The 25,294-nt window shown below is 36.6% G+C and overlaps 1 protein-coding gene across 1 annotated transcript in view; it reads right to left on the bottom strand.

The window, feature by feature from the left end:
* Positions 1 to 3,548: 3,548 nt before the first annotated feature.
* LOC123386997 (soluble lamin-associated protein of 75 kDa-like) overlaps positions 3,549 to 25,294 on the bottom strand; it is a 31,004-nt gene continuing 9,258 nt past the window's right edge. Inside the window, 8 exon segments of the mRNA XM_045087956.1 lie at positions 3,549 to 4,844; positions 4,847 to 4,951; positions 5,853 to 6,056; positions 9,079 to 9,235; positions 12,651 to 12,801; positions 13,293 to 13,332; positions 16,338 to 16,450; positions 16,970 to 17,098. Of these exon segments, the coding sequence (XP_044943891.1) occupies positions 4,401 to 4,844; positions 4,847 to 4,951; positions 5,853 to 6,056; positions 9,079 to 9,235; positions 12,651 to 12,801; positions 13,293 to 13,332; positions 16,338 to 16,450; positions 16,970 to 17,098 (1,343 nt within the window). The 3' untranslated portion in view covers positions 3,549 to 4,400.

The following is a 25,294-nucleotide window of genomic DNA, read 5'->3' as shown; positions in this document are numbered from 1 at the left end:
TGGTCTTTATTTTTGTCTTTTTAGCATTTGGATGTTCATAAATTTGAATAATTTTAAAAAGCAATTATAGAAATATCTTGGTCCATAATCTGCATTAAGTAGTGGATACTCAGCAATGCAGACCTATTGTTACTGGAAAAACCAGTGTAGTTGAAAATAGGTTTTATTATAAAGGTTCGTGCACACTGAAATATAGACCCTAAACTACAGAACGGTCATTTCTGAGACCTTCAAGTTTCTTTCACCCCATTTTCATTAATCCTAAGAAATGCAGCATTAATACTTGGTAGCATTTGTTTGTATATACTCTACTAGAAGTACAGGAGAGAAAAGGCACACTACGCTAAATGGAGTTCAGAAGGATTTAGGTAACTTTTTACCTGTCTTCACACTGTAAGTTGGTGAATTCATATTTTAAAACATTTTCTTCCTCTCAATCATGTATAGTAATACTTCGAACTGTATTTTTCCTCCAAGTATATAGAAAAAAATGCACCAAAATGTTTATGCTTTCCCATTTTTAAAATGGTTAAAAATTTAAGTGATTCCAGGTAACTGTTTAAAGAGAAAAAGACTGCACTAATGCCTTTAAGAGAAATTTGTTTGCAGTTACCTGGATAATATAAAAAAGGTCATCTTTTAGGTTTTTAACTTGGTCAAAGCACTTTTGTGATCTGAATTATGTTTGTAGCTTTGAGCTTTAAGTTGTCCGTAATATTACATTAATCTATGATCACATTAATGGTTTTAAATTGTTTATTTTTAAAGTCTGTCTGCAAAGTACAACCAATGTGATTAATTGTGCCTTTAACAAAATCATTTAATGTCCAAACAAATTCAATATCTAAACACATCACTGCCAATTAAAGTAGGGAAAAGGGAAAGAATATCAAAACACAGGCCAAGAAACAATCACAGAACAGACTACTTTTTTAAACTAAAAAACAAAAACAAAAACAAAACCAAGAAAAACTTGAGTACCTCAGTAAGACTTGCTCTTCTGAAAAACATAACATCTTTTCTAAATTCTATAAACATAGAAGTTTTAGAACACACACACATACTTAAAAACAAAGTTAGTTCCTTGGGAATGACTATCCAGTATGATACAATTATTTCAGGATGACAGAAGCTGAACCTTTCTTACAATTATATTTTAACAACTGATTTTGCCACTAATAGAAATGAATGTGTGAATAACTTTTAAGATTTGGAAGGTGAAAAAAAAAAAACAGACTAAAGGCAAAGGTAAGCATAATCCCACAGAACTCACTCTGCTTATTTTTTTAGAACCCAAAATAAGCAAATTGTCTTATACAAAGAAAGCTTTATATTAAGTATGCCAACAGAAGCATAACATTTGTAACTAATCACATCCATGAAAGACCGGTAACACTTTAAACACCAGATCAGCTACTAGTGGACATACAAAGCAGAAATTTCTAAAATGCTGTTACACAGATGAGTAATGTTAGTATAAATTCTATATTTACATTAAGATCTGTATCAGTTTGCTGGTGTGACCAAACCTTAGAAGGTAATCCCTAAGGGTGAAGCAGTACATAGGAGCATATATTTAGATACTAGATAAAGATTCAATTTAATGTAATCATAAACCTTCAAGATATTTTCTAAAGTCACTGAAACAATTTTAGGTAGTGTTCTCATCAGCTAAAAGTGAACCATTAATCACTATTAAGTGTTATCCTTGCCGTATTTATTCTCTGCAGTGAATGGAAACACCATGAATATAGACATTTTAAGTAGAAGACATTCTGTCATGCTATTTGATTTTATAAAAAATCATAATAGATCCTCTCACTTTTAAAAGTTGTAGAGGAGCTTTATAATAAATTCTTAAATATATTTCTGTGATGTCTAGCAATTGGATAATTTAAGCTTGAAAGTAGAACTAAAATTCTGATATCTATGTTTTATATTACACAAGGAAATATACACGTATTTACACAAACTGAAGAGAAATCCTTTTCCAGAAATAAAACTTCTAAACAGAAAAAAGCAGTTCACAAAGGACTAGAATGTGACTAGACAACAACTAGATTAGCTGGCTGTAATCAGATTTCAGTCCTCTATAATTCTCAAGTTTTTAATGCCTTGCAAAAAAACTAAATATCTGATTAGTTTTATTTAGATTCCTTATTGAGGATAAATTTTGTTATAAATTCTATACTCATTGAGTACAGAACTCATTTACTGAACCGTGAATGTGTTACTGAACACGAAAGTTAGGTTTTTCTATGTTATCTAGCTTTCTCTACCATCCGTAAACCCCCTGAAAACATTATCAGTCAGAGATAATACATAATAAAAGTCTTCTTGTATGCTAAGCAAAAAGTTTTGAAACTGCTTAAAATGCTCTTGCTGTTTAAGAATAAACCAAACAAGTTTAACAAGTATGAGTTTAGACTGTTAGTCCCATTATATATCAATAACTAAACATGTTTTTGTGAACTCAGCAACTATATTCACATATCACGAGTTGTCAGTGAGCTCAATCTTAAACTACCCCCTTTTAAAGAAACTATTCTCAAAAGAACAATGAGCAATCGAAGTAAAAAAGTAAAATATCTAAGTGTTAGGTTTTTAAATCTATTTTACGAAATTAAAAATGGAAAGGTTAAGAATTTACTAAATCTCGAATCTTTATATCCCTAATTGTGGTAGTAAAGTTTCTCACAAAATCTATAAAACAGCATAAATGTGATAGATGTACTAGTACCAGTCATACTTATTTTTTCAATTAGTCAGCATTTGTTGAGAAAACAAATGGCCAAAGTGCTTTAATTTTCATTTGGAGTGCAATCATTTGGCTTGCTCTGACCAATAATTAAGGAAAATGTAGAGGATAACTCAAAATTTTACATGAACAGGAGGGTTTGCTATTTTGCCTCCCTAAACATTTTAACCTAGCTTATTAGACCTAAAATGTCAACATTCCAAAATAAAATTTAATGATATCACCTGACTGTAAACTGGATAAACCTTGGACATCAATCCTTAGCACCTCAAATAACGTCATAACATGGTTATGGTTTTTTCACAAGGACCAAGCTGTTTCAAAAACAACCTAAATGGTTTCAAAGCATTTTCCAAATTAACTGCAAATCTGAGTACACACAGTACTTCCAAAGAGTAAGACTGTTTTAAGATTCTCTTTGGATTCTAAGAATAACCATTTTGTTCATTTTTAAATAAATTACTATATAAAAATTAGCAAGAGGATTTGTTTTTTAAGTTCTCCTACGCAAAGGCTTTGCTGTAGTACCACAATGTATACACTTAGGCTAGTTTGTAACCTGTACTCAAACAAATTAAGAGTGAGCAAGACCAGAGCAACAACCAAAGCCTCCAGTTCGATCTAAGCTCTTTTAGCTATAGCTCCTTAGGCAGATCCATTCCTGCCATCTAGATCTAAAATTGTGGGGCACAGTCCAAACTTACCCAGATACGGATGCCAAGGGCATAAGCTGGCAGACAGGCAGGCAGATCTTTTGGCAGGAATCACTCTGAGTTAGGGAAGTGGATAAAGCTGAGGAGAATGTACGATTCTAGAATAAAGGCAGTGGTAGGGTTAAGGAGAAGCCTCAGAAGGGCCCTCACATTTCTGAAGTATATATGCTAATTGAATGAGGACAAAAGTTAATAGTCCCCAGCTTCGAATATTTTATATAATTATATTAGTGTCTACATGCCAGAGTTAAATCCCTAGCAGTACTGTATATATTGGATGTCATAAAGACTGAGGTGGAAACATTTAATACCTTTCCTCAGACACTGAAGTCAAAGGAAGAAACTGCACCTACGCAACTAAGAATTAAGAGGCCAAAATACCACCTTCACAAACCTTTCACCATAAATTTCTATTTGTGCTCTCATTTAGTTGAAGTATATTTTCATTTACTGACATTTTTGTTTAGACATGCCTACATTTTTAAAAAATGATTAGTTTTGATTATTAAGATAAAACTACTAGAACGCTCACCAAGTTTACTATTAAAATCCATAGTATAAAAGATTTCTGTGATCCTTACAAGTAATGTAAAGCCTACTACTTTCACTGTAATTTAGATTTTCTGAAATATTAATGGTCAGACATCCCCAATTGCTAAAGAAAATATAGTATGATCTGGTTTCTCAAAGTTGAAACATGGTTAATAAAAATTAAAAAATTGTATTTACACAAAATAGCCTGAAAAATCAAAAAGAAGGGTGAATCCTAGGTCCTAAGGGGGACGGAAAACCGGCATCATAAATAAGTTCAAAGTGAAATTTTGGAATTTTTGCCCTGTGCCCCATGCCATTTATTAATTACCATATTTTAAAAACAACAATTACGTTACAAAGAAGAGGGAAGATGATAATCTGCATATCTTCTTCATTCATGTCAGCTTGGCTTTCTTCTTCGCAGGTCCTTTATGCCCTTTGGCCTTTCTTCTTAAATTCCGCCTGTCTACCACAGGCACTTCCACTTCTATTTCCTCTGAGCTGCTATCCACAGTTTTTTCTGCTGACTGTGCAAACTGATCCAGCTGCTCAGAAGACGCTTCGGACTGCTCCTCTGACTGGTTTTTCTGTCCTGCACTCTGTGAAAATGGCACATCTTCAAGTTCAACCTCTATCAAAGAGCTCTGAGTAAGAGCTGTAGACGTTTCCTGGGGCTCAGGCACCCCTTCGTCACCCTGGTCTTCCAATGAAGAAGTAGTGTTGGGTGATAAATTTTCAGAGATTGATTCCTCAGAAAATTCAGCTATCACAGAGTTTGGAAAACCACTGTCAGATCGTTCTTCATTTGGGATGGTAGCCACATTGTCTGAACTCCCAAAAAATGTGCTTTCTTTCTTGAAACTAGGGGCAGTTTCTCTTCAGTGTGTCCCTTTTCATCAGATGGGCCTTCGTCCAGCAACATTTCTGTGTCAGTTATATGCGAGATCTAAAAATAAAAGACTCAGCGAGCAAAATTTTGCAGTGTAGCTCTTATATAAATTACACACTAATATGCAATGATAACTGCATTTTCAAGAATTCAAGACTCATTACTTTCATTCATCAGGTGTACATATTCTGAATACAAGTCTATTATTTCAAAACTGTCACAGGATAGCCTGGTTCTTGCTTTAAAGATATAATAAAAGTATTTCTTTTACCTCAAAATGTATTAGAACATTTTAAACTTATCAAAGTTCTTTAAACCATGAATCAACTAAAACTTTTTAGTTTCTTGTATTACTGGAGCCAGAACCAAGAGTCCTCTGGGGCTTGACACTGTGCCACCACACGAAGTTTGACTACAGTTTCATTAGATGACAGGGAAGGGCAATGGAGATTTTTATTCATTTATTTATTTGAGACACTAATAAAATAATGCTATGCAATAGTTTTTTCCCTTAAATTGGAATATCTGAAAGTAAAAATGAAGTTCCTTTAAAAATATTCTATTGGGTTTTTCCCACTAATCTAATCTGTCTCCGTTTAAAACAAATTAAAATGACTATTCGTCATGGACTATGTAAGCAATAGGTATTCTAGTATTTGGTAAATAATGTTTTATCTATTTGCCTAAGCATTTCTCTAAATCTACAAAATAAAATTTGTTTTGTTACCAGAAGTCAGGTACGTATTTTAAGGTTACAAAGATGTGAATTTGTGGAATATTACTGATTGTATTTTCTTAAAATACCTAATCTAGCATAAAAAAATTAATATAGAATTTATTTTCCTGAAAGACTATATATATTAAGGGAGAGGAAAAATATATATATTATTATGCCCCTTCCATGTCACCAACAATGGAACAGTTTGACTATAAAAAATTAAATTATTTCCCTTCTTACCTTATCCTGTGCAACAGTATCAGGGGGTTTTGAAGATTCTACCACCAGTGGAACAAGAGCAGTAGAGTCTTCACTGGAGTTAAGAGACTGCAATTTTATTTCTTCATCTAAAACTTCACTAGTGGAGTCTTCCTCTTCAGTTATAAGTGAGGTTTTAAGAGTATCATCCATTATCTCACCATTCATAGGCTCTAATTCAGATTCCTACATCATTGGGGGGAAAAGTAAGTCAGGACACAATTACAGGCTAATTTATTTGTCATGTAAAGTGAGTCCATTCTCGGTCTCCACCAGGACTCAAGGTAAAGTCTACCACATTGCAGGGCATGAGTTAAGGAACAGTCTTACTGAGAAAAGATTAAATTTTTCAGGCAGGGTCAGTAAAAGAGAAGGCACAAGTAACCCAAACTCCCTCTGTTCTTATGGAGACAGCAGACCGTGATGCTCTGTAGACACAGGATAGGTCTGAGATGCAGTGAAGAGACACCCTGTCCCCTTCTTGTTGTTCTTTATAGGACCATCAGGAATGAAATCTTTTCAGTAAGAAGGCACCAGAGACTCTAGATTTGATGCCAGCTCTTTACAGAACACACCAGTTGATGAGCACTTGGAATCTCTGGGGCCTGTGGGAAGTTAACAGGTTATGCTGCCAGAGGGAGGAAGCACTACCAGTCTTGTGGGAAGCTGAGTTTGGATATAGCTTCTTGCTGGAAGAAGAAAAAACTCTGCCTCAGTTTCCTCATTGTCCAGTCAATTTTGGGTCATTTTTTTGAACAATCCTACTCTTTGTATCACATTGAATATGTAAGTATCAGTGAGGAAGTAAAACAAACCTCCCAATTCTGAAACTCTTCTGCCAATGTTTATCAATATAAAATAATTATATTTAATGTTTAATAGTTCTAATGAATCTTAGTGACATTCTAATAGAGGGCATTTTATTACTATTGTAAAAATTAGAAAATGATTAAAATTAGAAAATGATGCACTCAAGGGCTCAGAAATAGGTTTGTCTGGTTTATATAAGATCTCTAAAGTCATAGGGATGCTGAAAACAGGGATTAGAAAAATTTATCTGGCCAGACAGTATAAAAAAAATAGACTACATACAGAAGGTAATTATAATAAAGCTCATAAAAGGATCAGGGTAGTAAAAAATGCTGAAGAAAATGAGAAAAACACAGCAAAAGCTTAAAAAACCCCGAATACTGAAAGTGAGAAGCAACAGAAGAGAAAAACCTGTCTTTCAAGTTTTAGGTTTGGGAATAGAAGGAAAGATTAAACACACACACACACACACACACACAGAAGGTCCAATATAGGAGTGGTAAGAACAGAGATTATGTTGAATTTAAGATGATCAAAGACATCTGTCTACATAGAATATTCAAAAGATAAGTAATATCATAGCATTACAGTCTCAATTAATATTCAAAGTCTAGAGTTGCTGGTCATCCCACAGAAATGAGAGTTCAACCATTAGATTGGATGCATTTTCATGTAGAGAACATGAACCAAGAGCAGAAAGCCAAACTGAGTTCTAGACTTCTAGACTTCTAGAATGTCCACGAATAAAGGGAAAAAAGCGTAACAGTCAAATAATAAACAAAACCAAAACAAAACTTCAGGTAGGAAAACCAAGAAACCAAAGTACAGTGAGTGGTGTTATAAAACTTACCTTATGGGGGCCTAGAGAATATTAAGGAAGACACAGTAGTCAATCTAGGTGAGGAAAACCGATGGAAGTGAATGCAAGTGTCACTGGTGTCCTACAAGAGTATGTGCTCAACATACAGCTAGACAAATGAAACCCATTACATGAAGTATATACAGCATAATCTTAAGTTTTTACAAGAAAAATAACAATATATTCCCATAAATGTCTGGATGCACATTTTTAAACATGTGCTTTACTGTTCAAATTTTTCACAAGAAAAAAATGTCACTTAAAAACACAGTTTCATGGGGGCACCTGGGGGGCTCAGTGGGTTAAGCCTCTGCCTTCAGCTCAGGTCATGATCCCAGGATCCTAGGATGGAGTCCCGCATCGGGCTCTCTGCTCAGCAAGCAGCTTGCTCCCCTCCCTCTCTCTCTCTGCCTAACTCTCTGCCTACTTGTGATCTCTCTCAAAAAAATAAATAAATAAAATCTTTAAAAAAAAATACAGTTTCATGAAACAGAGAAAGCGAGAGCTAAACTGGAATATGCTAAGGAAATAAAATTGGTAACATAGTGATACTTCTTTGGATGCTGGCTGGACTTGGCAAACAGATAAAAGACTTTTAAAGAATCTTAAGCACCTAGGAAAGAAGAAATAAGAAATCTCTACAGAGCCCAAGATGGAAGATACTAAAGATAAAGAGGAGAAGAAGAGGAATGAACAGAGAAGAGGAAAAAAAAAAAAAGTTAAGGGCAAATACTAGAAGAGCTGCAAAAATCAGGCCAAAAAAAGAATTTACTCGGTCACAAAGGATTTTTCCATTTGTTTTCCACTGTTTAAAAAAAAATGAATTCAGTTATCAATTGTAGTCAAATTATCAATTAGAGTCACATATATATATATATATATATATATATATATATATATTTAATGTATGTTTGTTTTAACCTTCTAACCAAGATACAGGTGCAACTGTGGCCTTAACGACCTTACTTCTAACTGGTTCTACAAAGTGTATCTTATGATCATATATAATTTCTGTCACTTCTTAAGTATGTTTAATCTCTCAAATTAATTTGTATTTTAAATATACAGAGGGATCTTACTACCTAAAATGTTCAATTTTACCTTTGCTGTAAGTCACACTTAAAAATTCAGATTGAGGGGTGCCTGGGTGGCTCACTGGGTTAAAGCCTCTGCCTTCAGCTCGGGTCATGGTCTCGAGGTCCTGGGATCCAGCCCCTCGTCAGGCTCCCTGCTCAGCCTGCCTCCCCCTCTTTCTCTGCCTGCCTCTCTGCCTACTTGTGATCTCTCTGTCAAATAAATAAATAAAATCTTTAAAAAAAATCTTCAGTGAAACACGCAACAATACTTTTAACTTTATCCTCTCCCCAACTCCAGTACCTGACCTTGCTTAGGACAGAGCTATGCTTTTAAGCATCAAGCACAATTTCTACTAGGACTCTAAAATAGATCACATTTTCCTAACAATATATGATTAAGAAAGTTTAAATTTAGTTTACTAAATTTACTTTACTTTATTTAGTAATAAGCAGGATCTCATACCTTTTCACCATCTTGCTTTTCCAGGCGTGGTTGGGTTTCTGGTGCAGGCCGAGCATCCTTATCACTGTTTTCATCCTCAAATTCAATCACACTTTGTTCAGCTTCTTCTTCCAGGAATTCTTCTGAGCTCTCTGATGTGCGTGCAGTAGATTCCAATCTAGGAAAGAAAACCACTCTTACTTGTTTTATTAAGGATGAATATAAAATTTCAGGAGTCTGTTAATACAGTAACACTTTAAAACAATCAACCAAGTGTCGTTCAATGAACAACTTCCCATATTAAATGTCCAAAACCAATCTCCTCTTCTTATAAACTTGTCCTCTTTGCTACCTTGTTCTCTAGTTTGAACAGTAACACCACAATCTCCACAATCATGTAAGCTAGATTCTTCTTTTACTCTAACTGTATCTCACTGATTCTCCTTCTACTAGAATGAAAACACATTCCCAATTTACCTGAGATAGTGCAGTTCACAGCTTTTGTCCCAGCATCGGCATAATCACTAATAACACCCCTTTCAGTCTCAAAGATACCAGTTTTGGACAATAAATGATATGGTTTTGTTCTACTTCCAAAATGCCTTTCAAACATATCCCTACTTTTCTGTTTTCGTTTTCATGATCCTCCTTTAGGCCCTCCCTGGACCACCACAATTTTGTCCCAACTCATCTCCGAACTTGCTGTACATACAATCTTTAGTGAAGCTATAAGAGCTATTATATTATAACCCATCCATACCTGTGACAGTCCAGGTCAGAAAACTCTGATGGTTCTCTACAGCTTAGAGAATAAAGTGTATTTCCTTACAAAGGCTAACATGACCCAACCCTCATATGTATCTATACATTAGCCTCTGAAATCATCGAACATTTATTATCTTGTTTCTGGGGGTTAGGAATCCAGGTGTGGCTTAGCTGAGTACCTCTGTCTCACAGTCTCATGGAGTCACAATCAACCCAGCAACTGGGGATGCAGTCTCATCTGAAAATCTGACTGGCAGTACTCCCCGCAACCACCCTGAGCTCACACTCATGTGGATGCTGGTAGCATTCAGTTCATCATGCAGGCCAACAGACTGAGGGCCCAGTTCCTTGGGGACTATTGCCACATGGTCCCTCCTCACAGGGCTGCTCAAAGTATGGCTACTTGCTTCCCCTGCATGAATTATCTTACCGGGCCTCATCCACCAGGCAAAGGTGGTCTTCTTGCTCATCCTATTACTAAATACTTCATTGAGTCACTTCGCTCATGCTGCTACAACACCCAGCTGGCCTGGGACCTAGATTCTCATATTTTTATTTCCTACTAGATGGTAACATTTACATCATACATCAGTTATCCTTATTAATATTACTCTTAGCTTTTTGTCTTTGCTCATGCTATATCTGCATGGTACAATATGGTAGCCACAACACATGTCATGATTTACATTAATCAAAATTAAATGAAATTTAAAATTCAGTTTCTAAGTTCCATGCACTGGCCATACTTGAAGTGCTCAATGGGCATACTAAAGTAGGGCTGCCATTTTGGACAGGGCAGATAAAGCACATTTTTTCATCATCATAGTAAGTTCTCTGGACAACCCTGGTATACAGCAGGGGTCAACCAACTTTTCCATTAAGTTTTATGGGCGATTCGGTCGCCGAACAACTATTCAACTCTGCCATTGTAATACAAAAGCAACCATACAAACATGTAAGTTAATGAACATGGAACTGTTACAACAAAGTTTTATTTACAACAGTCAGTAGGTCAAATTTGAGCTACAGACCATAATTTGTGGAACCCTGGACTAGAACACCTTCTCTCTCAACTCTGCTTGTTGAGTTTCAACTTATTTTTGAAGACCTGGTCCAAATGCCAAATCTCTCTATCCTCTCACATTTAATCAAATCTCTCCTGTGCATCTACACCGTTTTGTACTTCTGTTACTGTACCATCATAATCTACCTTGCAGTTTCTTTTTTTTTTTCTTAAGATTTTATTTATTGATTTGATAGAGAGAGATCACAAGTAGGCAGAGAGGCAGGCAGAGGAGGGTGGGGAAGCAGGCTCCCCGTTGAGCAGAGAGCCCGATGCGGCGCTCCATCCCAGGACCCTGAGATCATGACCTGAGCCGAAGGCAGAGGCTTTAACCCACTGAGCCACCCAGGCACCCCATACCTTGCAGCTTCTTAACCCATGTCACAGGTATAGCTTGAAATTTTGTTCTTCATAACAGCTGAGCAAGCATTCAACCATTTAGTCTTATGTTACTATTCTACTTATGAAAAACAAACAAAATTCCACAATAATTTGGGATGTTCAATATAAAAATGCACGGTTACATTCCCTTCTAAAAAGGATATTACAGGGCACCTGGGTGGCTCAGTGAGTTTAGGCCTCTGCCTTCAGCTCAGGTCATGATCCCAGGATCCTGAGATGGAGCCCCTCATCCCGCTCTCCACTCAGTGGGGAGCCTGCTTCCCCCTGCCCCTCTCTGCCTGCCTCTCTTGTCTACTTGTGATCTCTGTCTGTCAAATAAACAAATAAAATCTTTTTAAATAAATAAATAAAATAAAAAGGATATTACATCAAAATGTTATACAGGAAGAAAACTAATTATCTAACCTCTTTTCACAAATTATTGGATTTAAATAGTTATATTTGCCTTTATCACTAAAACATTTACATAATTACCCAATTATCCAAATTTTAAATTATTTACATAATGAAATTAGCATACCTACAGAATTTTCTACTTGAGGAAAATAATTTCACAGATAAAATGCCAAAGTTATGAATGGTTAACTCAGGAACAACTGGTAGGACTATTAGGACAAAAAAGTCAAGTTTTATTATAAAATATGAAGTCTTGCTTTCTTTAAGGTTCCAAGGAAGATAGAGGATAAAGTTCTGATCTGAGTTTTCTCTTGTCTCAGCTGGCTATTAAGTTCCTAGAGAAGGGGACCAAACAGGCTTACGGTTATCACTAATTTGTGTTATATCCAGTAACCCAGTAAAATGAATCCATTATAAAATAGAACTTAGGGTTTTTTAAAAAATTGACTAATCCTCAACAATACTAAAATCTATAGCTACTATAAAAGTTGGGATAATATAATTACTAGAATATTCTCTTGGATTTTCAGACATGAGAGATTAAATTGTGGATTTATTTTACTCTCTCACTAGCAACTTCTCCCTGTAATACATCAAAGTGAGTACAATCAGCAATCCTGTACAAGAATTCAAATACAAACTCTTACACCAAGGTTATGTGCTACACAAATAATACAATAATAACTTCTACCTCAAATACTAAATACTAATAATATGAAAATAAGGGGCACAGGGGTGGCTCGGTTGGTTAAGCATCTAACTTTGGCTCAGGTCATGATCCCAGGGTCCTAAGATGGAGCACTGCATGAGGTTGGGGGTGTTCCTGCTCAGTGGGGAGCCTGGTTCTCCCTCTCCCTCTACCTCTGCCTCTCCCTCTCCTTGTGCTCTCTCTCTCAAATAAAAACCTTTAAAAAATTATGAAAATAAGAATAATGAAATAATGACAGTAAAATAACCAATACTTTACTTGTTTATTGAAGCTGTAGGTGAAGTCTGGGGTGTCTTTTCATCTTCTCCTTGAGAACTACTAAATTCAGTATCCTGAAACCGCTTCCCAATCTTTGGTCGCTTCAGATGACTACCTCGAGAACGAGTGGAAACCGGTGTTTTATCATGACCTGAGAAAAAAATAACAAAACTACAATTAATTCAGTATGTCCTGAAAGGATTATGTTACAATACACAGAAATGTAAGAACTAGGACAGCTTACATATATTCCCACAATTACACATTTCTTTCTCTCACTTGTATCAGGCCAAGATACAATGGCAGTTTTTTTTTCTAACTTATGAAATAACTTCGCATTATTCTATTCCTCACATTTCCATATTGCCCTGAGCTCTGCAATGTATTTTTGCATTTTTACTTATATTGTCTCCCAAAAATCCTGGAACATAAACAAGGCAGATATAACTCTATTTTACAGGTAAGAAAATTAGGAAAAAAGAGGTAAGGTAGCTTTGTTCACATAGCAAGACCAGTGGTAGTGGTGGCATTAGAACTCAGCTCTAGATCTTAGTGGAATAAGTCTTCACTTACTCTATGGGACATCTCCCACCCCTAAATTCTAATCATCTCAAATACTGGTAGATTAGCTCAATTTCTCACCTTCAGAAGTACTTGCAAAGGCATCTTTTAGAGAGTCAATCTAAAATAGAAATACAGATTAAAACCAAACATTTTAGTTCATTTTTTTCTCCCTATGAATCTATTTTAGTCAGTGCCAAAGAAAATCTTATGAAACATTTTTCAAACATTTTTGCATTCACTATTCACCATTCACCTGAAGAAATTAAAAGATAATGTTACAGCCTCAGTTTATCCTGATGTTGAGCCCATACCAAGCCATCTAATACGTTACAGTGCAACTCACTGAAGTTTCCTAGTGTCCTGTCCTCAGCTACCTCCTCTTCTCTGTCTACATGCTTTCCCTGTGTAATTTTATCTACTACCTTTACTTCAACATCTATTTGCTGATGAATCCAGGTATGTAATTAATCTCCCTAACTTCTTACCTGATTTCCAAAGAAATATGGATGCTCCATCCAATTTCACAACCAACCAACCTGTTCCAAATTAAACTATTTTCCCAATATTATTCCCTATCTTGGTTAATGGCAATAACAGTTCAGTCAGCCATTCTGGCCAAAAACCTGTGAGTCAGTAATGACTTCTTCTTAACCGTCCTTAAGTGAACTGCAAAGCCTTCAATTCTGACTCTGAAGACTCTCTCACAACTGCCCCCTCCTTTGTATTACCGATTCTCTAGTTTAGGCCTTTATCATCTTTAATGTGATTATTCCAAGAGCCTCATCCCTGGTATCCCTCACTCTAATCGCATGCTCTGTAATCCCTTCCAACCCCATGGCAAAGATGCTTCCAAATCACAAACTGCGCTACTCTTTTGCTTTAAAAAAACAAAAACAAAAAACATTTAATGGTTTATTACTGCCTAGAATATAAACTCTCAACCTCTCTCAACTCTGAAAACCAATTTACACTTGTTTGGTTTTTGGTTTTTCTTTAAACACACTAGCCTTTGGAAAACCTTAGCCTTTGTCACAAAACTCACACCTGTCCCTTGAAAGTCAGATTGATTGCTGCTTCACCTACTCCACTCCTTGCGCAGAGTTACTCACTGTGCTATGTACCTTCATCATTTGCTATTTGCCCTATTAAGGCAATTATAATCCTGTAGTTTGTTTATGTAATCTGGTTCCAATAATGGACCATCTACTTCTCCCATGCTTGTAAGAACCACATCTTTGTATATCTAGCACTTGCCAAAGTATCTACTTCATTATATAAACTACTATTCATTCGTTCATCACACACTTACTGAAACCCTATGACACAGCAGGCACTGAGACTTTAAGAAGATCTACTGACAGGACACAAACAAGGATAAACTGGGACAGATAAGACAAAAATCCTGTCTTCAAGAAGCCTACAGTTGAACTAGATAAGGTTAACACACATATAAAAATCATTTTAAAATGGTACAAAGAGTATAAGTACATGTAATGTTTTATGTCACAAAATAGGAAAAAGCAAGTAGAAATACCATCACCGCCTGAAGAATAAATCATATAGTGACTGTTTCACAGTGTATCTCAAAACATCGAGTTGTACACCTTAAATATGTACAATCTTTGTCAATTATACCTCAGCAAAGCTAAAAGCAATGTGGTTAAAATAAACAAGACCACTTCCCCATTTGGTTAGCAATAAAAGAGAGAAAATATTTTTTTGAGAGATAAAATATTTTAATGTGAGAAATATTTCCCTTGAACTAATTAAAATCTTAAAGTAATTTGAAGAATATGAATTTCTAAAATGAAAGAAAACTGAATTTATGCTGCCACCCTTGTGACATGGTTTAATATATATTCTCATGTACACAACCCATTTAAAATTATATGGTTTAATATATATTCTCATTTACACATCCCATTTAAAATTATTTGGTAAATCACTGTTCTCACCATATTTTGGGGAAAGATTTTTTTCTACCTTCCCTGATTTTATGATGTCTGACCAATACTAATTAAGTTTAAGAGTATCTGAGGAATTTGAACCTCAATATAATCAAACCTGGGGTTATCATTTAGCTTGAATTTCCAAATGTAGATAAAAACAAAAAATCTAACTCCTTACATGTGATTGTATGATTTACATTATCCTTTTTTTTTTTTAAGATTTTATTTATTTATTTGACAGACAGAGATCACAAGTAGGCAAAGAGGCAGGCAGAGAGAGAGGAGGAAGCAGGCTCCCTGCTGAGCAGAGAGCCTGATGCGGGGCTCGATCCCAGGACCCTGAGATCATGACCTGAGCCGAAGGCAGCGGCTTAACCACTGAGCCACCCAGGCGCCTCCTGATTTACATTATCCTTAAAAACGTTTCCAAAAAGTTTAGTCAACACTCACACGGATCAAGGAAGAAATAAGAGGCACAAATAATTCCCCAAAGCACTTGTCCCTGGAAGATTTACCTAGTACTTTCAAAATGCATTACATTCTACAAAGACCTAGCATACAGAGACTCAAACTTTCCACAGTAACTTCATAACTTTTGACCTACTACTAATTTCACTTCTAGAAATTTATGAGTGCAAGGAAAGAATTACATAGGCAAAAAGATGTATATATGAATGTGTTCACTGCTGAGCCACTTACGCAAAAAAACTTAAGTAATATGTTAAAGAACTAAACAATGGTATTTACACAGAATAGTATGCTGCTATTTAATAATCGTGTTTTGAAACCATAATGCCATGGAAATGCTTATAATATTATGTTAGTGGAGGAAAAACAGAAGCAGCATTACAGAAAACAAAAATATACAATGTTCTATAATATATATTAAATACAAATAGAAAACTGTTAACAGTTGCTGTATCTGGGGTAGTGGGATTAGAGATTTTTATTTTCTTCTATTTCTTCTATATTATTTTGTGTGATTCCAAATTATTTTTCAAGGAAAATTAAGTCCTTAGTAAGCCATTAACAGGAGATTCCAAGAAAACTAACACAGTAAAAAATTAAAATTACATAACTTGATGAACACTAACATTTACAAAATTAAATATTAGCTGAATCTAGTTTAAAGAAACAAAAATTATTTCCTACAATAAATACACAGTGTACCTACAGTTAGCTGCATCTCACTAGACTGATTGTCTTCAGTTCCTGCTTCATATTCTGGAACAGATGCAAGACCATATTCTCCAGACATAGGTCTTTTAGCTTCATTTTGAGAAACTGCTGTGTATAGAAGAATTTTAAAAATTGTAACCCAATCAGTATTTGGTTTTAACTACAACATGGTTTGTACTGATTTTTCACAAAAGCCCTGAATAGCAGCCTGAACAGAAGGGTGTTGAAAACCTAAGTGTGGAATATCTCCTTCACCAATATCTTATAATGAAAACTTGCAATTACAAAATTATTAGTTATCTATATTTCGTGACTTTGAGGAAAGACCAGGGACTACTCTCTGATTCCTTGATGCCTAGTCTATGCTGCTTTAGTATCTGTGTTTCCTTCTTACCCACCAATTCCTAGAATGTCAGACTCTGCTGGGCTATTATAATTCTAAATCCTCTTATTATTAGTGACTCAAATGTTAATACATAACAAAAATTCAAAGTTTAGAAAAGAGGATCTGTTACTAGAGAGGTCACATTACAATATACCATAACTCCAGACTAAGAGCCACAAACATTAAAAGGCTCTGCTCTTTAACCCTGACATGTGTTTCAATTTGAAACCTGTAATTCTTACCTGTAATTTTAAGTGTTTCTCTCTGTAATGCTCTGGTGACTGGTATCCGCTGGTACCAGTGTCCAACACCTTCAACCTCCCAAAGGAGTTCATGATCTCCTGGATACTTTTCAAAGTACTGCTTGCAAGCTGAAAAATACATTTAGAATTTTCTAGAAACCCCAAATTATCAGTTATTTTAGAAAACAGAAAGAAGACACAAAGTAAGCTGCCCAACTCACTTAATGGGGCTAGCATAACACAAATGCAACTCAATTACACATCAGTCTCATTTATGCAAATTTTAACCTGAACAGACAATAAAAATCCTATTAGAAGATGTGTTGCACCATTAAGGAGGAAATTACTCAATATTACTGAGGGGCATAAAATTACAATGATTATTAGACTCAATAGTATAAAAACACCAATTCTCACCAATCATTTGGTAAATTCCATGCAAATATAAACAAATTCCCAACAAGTTTGTTTTTTAAGAGAACTTGTCAAAACTTGACCCCAAATTCAAAATGAAAGAAGAAAGGGTTAAGAAAAAGGATATGGGAAAAAAAGATGAAGAAAAGGAAAAAGAAAAACTGAAATACCAGGGGGAAAAAGCCCATGAGGAAAGGACACACCAAGAACCTGGCAAATGACAGAGGTAGCATTACATCTCCTGGCAGAGCAGACTATCAAAATAATAATGCAGGGTGGCTCAGTGGGTTAAGCCGCTGCCTTCGACTCGGGTCATGATCTCAGGGTCCTGGGATCGAGTCCCGCATCGGGCTCTCTGCTCAGCAAGGACACTGCTTCCCCCGCCCTCTCTCTCTGCCTGCCTCTCTGCCTGCTTGTAATCTCTGTCAAATAAATAAATTCTTTAAAAAAAATAATGCTAGAACAAGAATCTATATAGAAAAGGCAGATCCTGACCTCACATCATAAAATTAAATTTTAGATGGAGTCTAATACTTACTAAGAGAAGCAAATTATTTAAAAGAAAACTAAGAGAATACCTCCTAAACATAATGGTGCTGAAAGATTTCTCATAAAAGATATGAAAACCACAATCCGTAATGAAATATTATGATAAACCCATTACAGTTTAAAACTTTCTATGAGGAACTAGGCAACAGAAATTTCTTTTTTTTTTTTTAAGATTTTATTTATTTATTTGACAGACAGAGATCACAAGTAGACAGAGAGGCAGGCAGAGAGAGAGGAGGAAGCAGGCTCCCTGCTGAGTGGAGAGCTGGATGCCGGGCTCGATCCCAGGACCCTGAGATTATGACCTGAGCCGAAGGCAGAGGCCTTAACCCACTGAGCCACCCAAGTCTCCCTGCAACAGAAATTTCTAATGATAGAAATGTCCTATATCAGCAATGTCCAGTAGAGTAGCCACTAGCCACATGTGGCTAATGGAGAAATGAATGCATAATTTAATTTTAATTAAACTGAAATTAAATCTAATTTATATTAGTGACTGCCAAACTGGACTGCACAGTATTACATTAAAAAGATATCATAAAAACACAAATTAGGAGATTTTCAGAATAAGACAAAGAATTAGTACTCTCAGCATATAAAAAAAATCCTAAATTTTAATTAGAGAGATAAAATGACCCCAAAAAGAACTGGTAGATGTTATGAAAAGGATATTTACACATAACAAAACTGACAGGTCACTTAACAAAGGCAAAGACGGCAAACCTCACTAGGTGCCAGGGAAATGCAAGATGAAACACTAGATACCATTTTCTTTTTTTTTTTTTTTTTTTAAAGATTTTATTTATTTATTTGACAGAGAGAAATCACAAGTAGATGGAGAGGCAGGCAGAGAGAGAGAGGGAAGCAGGCTCTCTGCTGAGCAGAGAGCCCGATGCGGGACTCGATCCCAGGACTCTGAGATCATGACCTGAGCCGAAGGCAGCGGCTTAACCCACTGAGCCACCCAGGCGCCCCTAGATACCATTTTCACACCCATCAGATAACCTAAGCATTCAAAGAATAAGGAAAACAGAAACTCCCACATTCTCTGTGTGAGAATAATTTTGCAACAGTTAGTAGAGTTGTAAAAACATATTGTATGCTTCCATTCTACTACTGGGTATATACCCTAATGACTTACACATATGCACAAGAAGATTTCTGTAATATTCACTACAGAGCTGTTTTTAAGTAGAGGTGGGGAGTTCAACCTAAGAGCCCACCATTAAGGGATACCTGATTAAATTACAAAATGTATACAATAAAATACTATACAGAAACTACAACAAATTACAGCTACATATTAACAATGATAAATCTAAAAGATCAGTAAAAAACAAATTAGTATATATACAAATGATGTCATTTATATAAAGTTTGAAAACACATTAAACAAATTAATGTGTAAAAACACATTAACAAGTAAACATGTTAAATGTGTTTAAACACATTAAAATATGGCAATTCCTCAAAAAGCTCAACACAGAATTACTGTATAACTCAAGCAATTCCACTCTCAGCCAGAAAGCAGGGACTCAAACAGACATCTACGTACCAATGTCCACGGCAACATTTTTCACAATAGCAAAAAGGTAGAAAGAACCCAATTGTCCATCCATCAGAAGATGATTAGATTTATGAATGAAATGTGACATATATACACAATAAAAAAAAATACTCAGCCATAAAAAGGAATGGAATTTTTTTTGAAGATTTGAGAAGAGAATGTGTGTGAGCAGAGGGAGGGGCAAACAGAGAGGGAAAGAGAATTCTCAAGCAGACTCCCCACTGAGCAAGGCTCCAGACACATGGCTCAATCCCATGATCCTTAGACTGTGACCAGAGCCAAAATCAAGAGTTGGATGTGGGGTGCCTGGGTGGCTCAGTCAGTTGAGTGTCTCTTGGTTCTGGCACAGGTGGCATGAAATCAAGTCCCGCATAGGACTCCATGCTCAGCGCATTAATCTGCTTGGGTTTCTTTCTTCCTCTGCTCTCCCCGGCCTTTCTATGCATGCACACACACTCTCTCTCAAATAAATAGATCTTCAAAAAAAAAATTTTTCTTGATATATGCTATAACATGGATGGTCCTTAAATACTATGCCAAGTGAAATAAAGCACACATAGAACAACATATATTGTCTGATTCCACTTCTAGGAGGTACCTAGAAGAGGCAAATTCATAGAGAATGAATGTGACGAATGCAACTGAATTCCACAACTACAAATAGTTCAAATGATAAATATGTTATATATATTACAGCCCGCCCAAAACTTGAAAATTTTTAAAATAAAAAAGCAAACTAGGGGGGGAGGAGTCAAGATGGCGGAGAAGTAGCAAGCTGAGACTGCTTCAGCTAGCCGGAGATCAGCTAGATAGCTTATCTAAAGATTGCAAACACCTGAAAATCCATCGGCAGATCGAAGAGAAGAAGAACAGCAATTCTGGAAACAGAAAATCAACCACTTTCTGAAAGGTAGGACCGGCGGAGAAGTGAATCCAAAGCGACGGGAAGATAGACCCCGGGGGGAGGGGCCGGCTCCCGGCAAGCGGCGGAGCAACCGCGCACAAAATCAGGACTTTTAAAAGTCTGTTCCGCTGAGGGACATCGCTCCAGAGGCTAAACCGGGGCGAAGCCCACGCAGGGTCAGCGTGGCCTCAGGTCCCGCAGGGTCACAGAAGGATCGGGGGTGTCTGAGTGTCGCAGAGCTTGCGGGTATTGGAACGGGAAAGCCGGCTACAGAGACAGAGCTGACAGTAAGCTCGCAGCTCCGTGTTACCTTGAACCGGTCGCAGGCTCGGTGAGCTCGGAGCGCGGCCGGAGGTCAGGCAGACGGGAGTGACTGGGCGCTGTTCTCTGAGGGCGCACTGAGGAGTGGGGCCCTGGGCTCTCGGCTCCTCCGGGCCGGAGACCAGGAGGCCGCCATTTGTATTCCCGTCCTCCGGAACTCTACGGAAAGCGCTCAGGGAACAAAAGCTCCTGAAAGCAAACCCGAGCGGATTACTCACCCCGGCCCAGGGTAAGGGCGGTGTAATTCCGCCTGGGGCAAAGACACTTGAGAATCACTACAACAGGCCCCTCCCCCAGAAGATCAACAAGAAATCCAGCCGAGACCAAGTTCACCTACCAAGGAGTGCGGTTTCAATACCAAGGAGAGCAGCAGAATTCCAGAGGAGGAGAAAGCCAAGCACGGAACTCATGGCTTTTTTCCTGTGATTTTTTTTAGTCTTGCAGTTAATTTAATTTTTTCGTTTTCATTTTTTTTTTCTTTTTTTTTTTTTTCTCGCCTTCGGGTAAAATTTTTTTTTTTTTTTAACTGTTACCTTTTTCTTTTTTAACGATTTTTTACTAGTTTATCTAATATATATATATATATATATATTTTTTTTTTTTTTTTTTACATTTTTCTTAGGTGTTTTCTTTTTTTAAAATTCTTTTCTTTTCTTTTTTTTTTTTTTTTTTTTTTTTCTCTCTTCCTTTTTGAACCTCTTTTTATCCCCTTTCTCCCCACTCACGATTTTGGATCTCTTCTAATTTGGTTAAAGCATATTTTCCTGGGGTTGTTGCCACCCTTTTAGTATTTTACTTGCCCCTTCATTTACTCTTATCTGGACAAAATGACAAGACGTAAAAATTCAACACAAAAAAAAGAACAAGAGGCAGTACCGAAGGCTAGGGACCTAATCAATACAGACATCGGTAATATGTCAGATCTAGAGTTCAGAATGACAATTCTCAAGGTTCTAGCCGGGCTCGAAAAAGGCATGGAAGATATTAGAGAAACCCTCTCGAGAGATCTAAAAGCCCTTTCTGGAGAAATAAAAGAACTAAAATCTAACCAAGTTGAAATCAAAAAAGCTATTAATGAGGTGCAATCAAAAATGGAGGCTCTCACTGCTAGGATAAATGAGGCAGAAGAAAGAATTAGTGATATAGAAGACCAAATGACAGAGAATAAAGAAGCTGATCAAAAGAGGGACAAACAGCTACTGGACCACGAGGGGAGAATTCGAGAGATAAGTGACACCATAAGACGAAACAACATTAGAATAATTGGGATTCCAGAAGAAAGAAGAAAGTGAGAGGGGAGCAGAAGGTATACTGGAGAGAGAATTATTGGGGAGAATTTCCCCAATATGGCAAAGGGAATGAGCATCAAAATTCAGGAGGTTCAGAGAATGCCCCTCAAAATCAATAAGAATAGGCCCACACCCCCGTCACCTAATAGTAAAATTTACAAGTCTCAATGACAAAGAGAAAATCCTGAAAGCAGCCCGGGGAAAAGAAGTCTGTAACATACAATGGTAAAAATATTAGATTGGCAGCTGACTTATCCACAGAGACCTGGCAGGCCAGAAAGAGCTGGCATGATATTTTCAGAGCACTAAACGAGAAAAAACATGCAGCCAAGAATACTATATCCAGCTAGGCTATCATTGAAAATAGAAGGAGAGATTAAAAGCTTCCAGGACAAACAACAACTGAAAGAATTTGCAAATACCAAACCAGCTCTACAGGAAATCTTGAAAGGGGTCCTCTAAGCAAAGAGAGAGAGCCTACAAGTGGTAGATCAGAAAGGAACAGAGACCATATACAGTAACAGTCACCTTACAGGCAATACAATGGCACTAAATTCATATCTCTCAATAGTTACCCTGAATGTGAATGGGCTAAATGCCCCTGTCAAAAGACACAGGGTATCAGAATGGATAAAAAACAAAAAAACCCATCTATATGTTGCCTCCAAGAAAACACATTTTAAGCCCGAAGACACCTCCAGATTTAAAGTGAGGGGGTGGAAAAGAATTTACCATGCTAATGGACATCAGAAGAAAGCAGGAGTGGCAATCCTTATATCAGATCAATTAGATTTTAAGCCAAAGACTATAATAAGAGATGAGGAAGGACACTATATCATACTCAAAGGGTCTGTCCAACAAGAAGATTTAACAATTTTAAATATCTATGCCCCCAATGTGGGAGCAGCCAACTATATAAACCAATTAATAACAAAATCAAAGAAACACATCAACAATAATACAATGATAGTAGGGGACTTTAACACTCCCCCTCACTGAAATGGACAGGTCATCCAAGCAAAAGGTCAGCAAGGATATAAAGGCCTTAATGACACACTGGACCAGATGGACATCACAGATATATTCAGAATATTTCATCCCAAAGCAACAGAATACACATTCTTCTCTAGTGCACATGGAACATTCTCCAGAATAGATCACATCCTCGGTCCTAAATCAGGACTCAACCGGTATCAAAAGATTGGGATCATTCCCTGCATATTTTCAGACCACAATGCTCTAAAGCTAGAACTCAACCACAAAAGGAAGTTTGGAAAGAACCCAAATACATGGAGACTAAACAGTATCCTTCTAAAGAATGAATGGGTCAACCGGGAAATTAAAGAAGAATTGAAAAAAATCATGGAAAACAAATGATAATGAAAACACAACGGTTTCAAAATCTGTGGGACACAACAAAGGCAGTCCTGAGAGGAAAATATATAGCGGTACCAAGCCTTTCTCAAGAAACAAGAAAGGTCTCAGGTACACAACCTAACCCTACACCTAAAGGAGCTGGAGAAAGAACAAAGAAAGAAACCCTAAGCCCAGCAGGAGAAGAGAAATCATAAAGATCAGAGCAGAAATCAATGAAATAGAAACCAAAAAAAACAATAGAACAAATCAACGAAACTAGGAGCTGGTTCTTTGAAAGAATTAATAAAATTGATAAACCCCTGGCCCGACTTATCAAAAAGAAAAGAGAAAGGACCCAAATAAATAAAATCATGAATGAAAGAGGAGAGATCACAACTAACACCAAAGAAATACAAACTATTATAAGAACATACTATGAGCAACTCTACGGCAATAAATTTGACAATCTGGAAGAAATGGATGCATTCCTAGAAACATATAAACTACCACAACTGAACCAGGAAGAAATAGAAAGCCTGAACAGACCCATAACCAGTAAGGAGATTGAAACAGTCATTAAAAATCTCCAAACAAACAAAAGCCCAGGGCCAGACGGCTTCCCGGGGGAATTCTACCAAACATTTAAAGAAGAACTAATTCCTATTCTCCTGAAACTGTTCCAAAAATAGAAATGGAAGGAAAACTTCCAAACTCATTTTATGAGGCCAGCATCACCTTGATCCCAAAACCAGACAAGGATCCCACCAAAAAAGAGAGCTATAGACCGATATCCTTGATGAACACAGATGCGAAAATACTCAACAAAATACTAGCCAATAGGATTCAACAGTACATTAAAAAGATTATTCACCACGACCAAGTGGGATTTATTCCAGGGCTGCAAGGTTGGTTCAACATCCGCAAATCAGTCAATGTGATACAACACATCAATAAAAGTAAGAACAAGAACCATATGATACTCTCAATAGATGCTGAAAAAGCATTTGACAAAGTACAACATCCCTTCCTGATCAAAACTCTTCAAAGTGTAGGGATAGAGGGCACATACCTCAATATCATCAAAGCCATCTATGAAAAACCCACCGCAAATATCATTCTCAATGGAGAAAAAACTGAAAGCTTTTCCGCTAAGGTCAGGAACACGGCAGGGATGTCCATTATCACCACTGCTATTCAACATCGTACTAGAGGTCCTAGCCTCAGCAATCAGACAACAAAAAGAAATTAAAGGCATCCAAATCGGCAAAGAAGAAGTCAAATTATCACTCTTCGCAGATGATATGATACTATATGTGGAAAACCCAAAAGACTGCACTCCAAAACTGCTAGAAACTTATACAGGAATTCAGTAAAGTGTCAGGATATAAAATCAATGCACAGAAATCAGTTGCATTTCTCTACACCAACAGCAAGACAGAAGAAAGAGATATTAAGGAGTCAATCCCATTTACAATTGCATCCAAAACCATAAGATACCTAGGAATAAACCTAACCAAAGAGACACAGAATCTATACTCAGAAAACTATAAAGTACTCATGAAAGAAATTGAGGATGACACAAAGAAATGGAAAAATGTTCCATGCTCCTGGATTGGAAGAATAAATATTGTGAAAATGTCTATGCTACCTAAAGCAATCTACACATTTAATGCAATTCCTATCAAAGTACCATCCATCTTTTTCAAAGAAATGGAACAAATAATTCTAAAATTTATATGGAACCAGAAAAAGACCTCGAATAGCCAAAGGGATATTGAAAAAGAAAGCCAACGTTGGTGGCATCACAATTCCGGACTTCAGGCTCTATTACAAAGCTGTCATCATCAAGACAGCATGGTACTGGCACAAAAACAGACACATAGATCAATGGAACAGAATAGAGAGCCCAGAAATAGACCCTCAAA

The sequence above is a fragment of the Mustela putorius genome, unplaced genomic scaffold (genome assembly GCF_011764305.1).
Source record: "Mustela putorius furo isolate JIRA1106 unplaced genomic scaffold, ASM1176430v1.1 tig00001709_pilon_pilon_pilon, whole genome shotgun sequence".
NCBI lineage: Eukaryota > Metazoa > Chordata > Mammalia > Carnivora > Mustelidae > Mustela > Mustela putorius.
The sequence above is the reverse complement of the archived record's forward strand: the minus strand, read 5'-3'. Positions and strand labels throughout refer to the sequence as shown.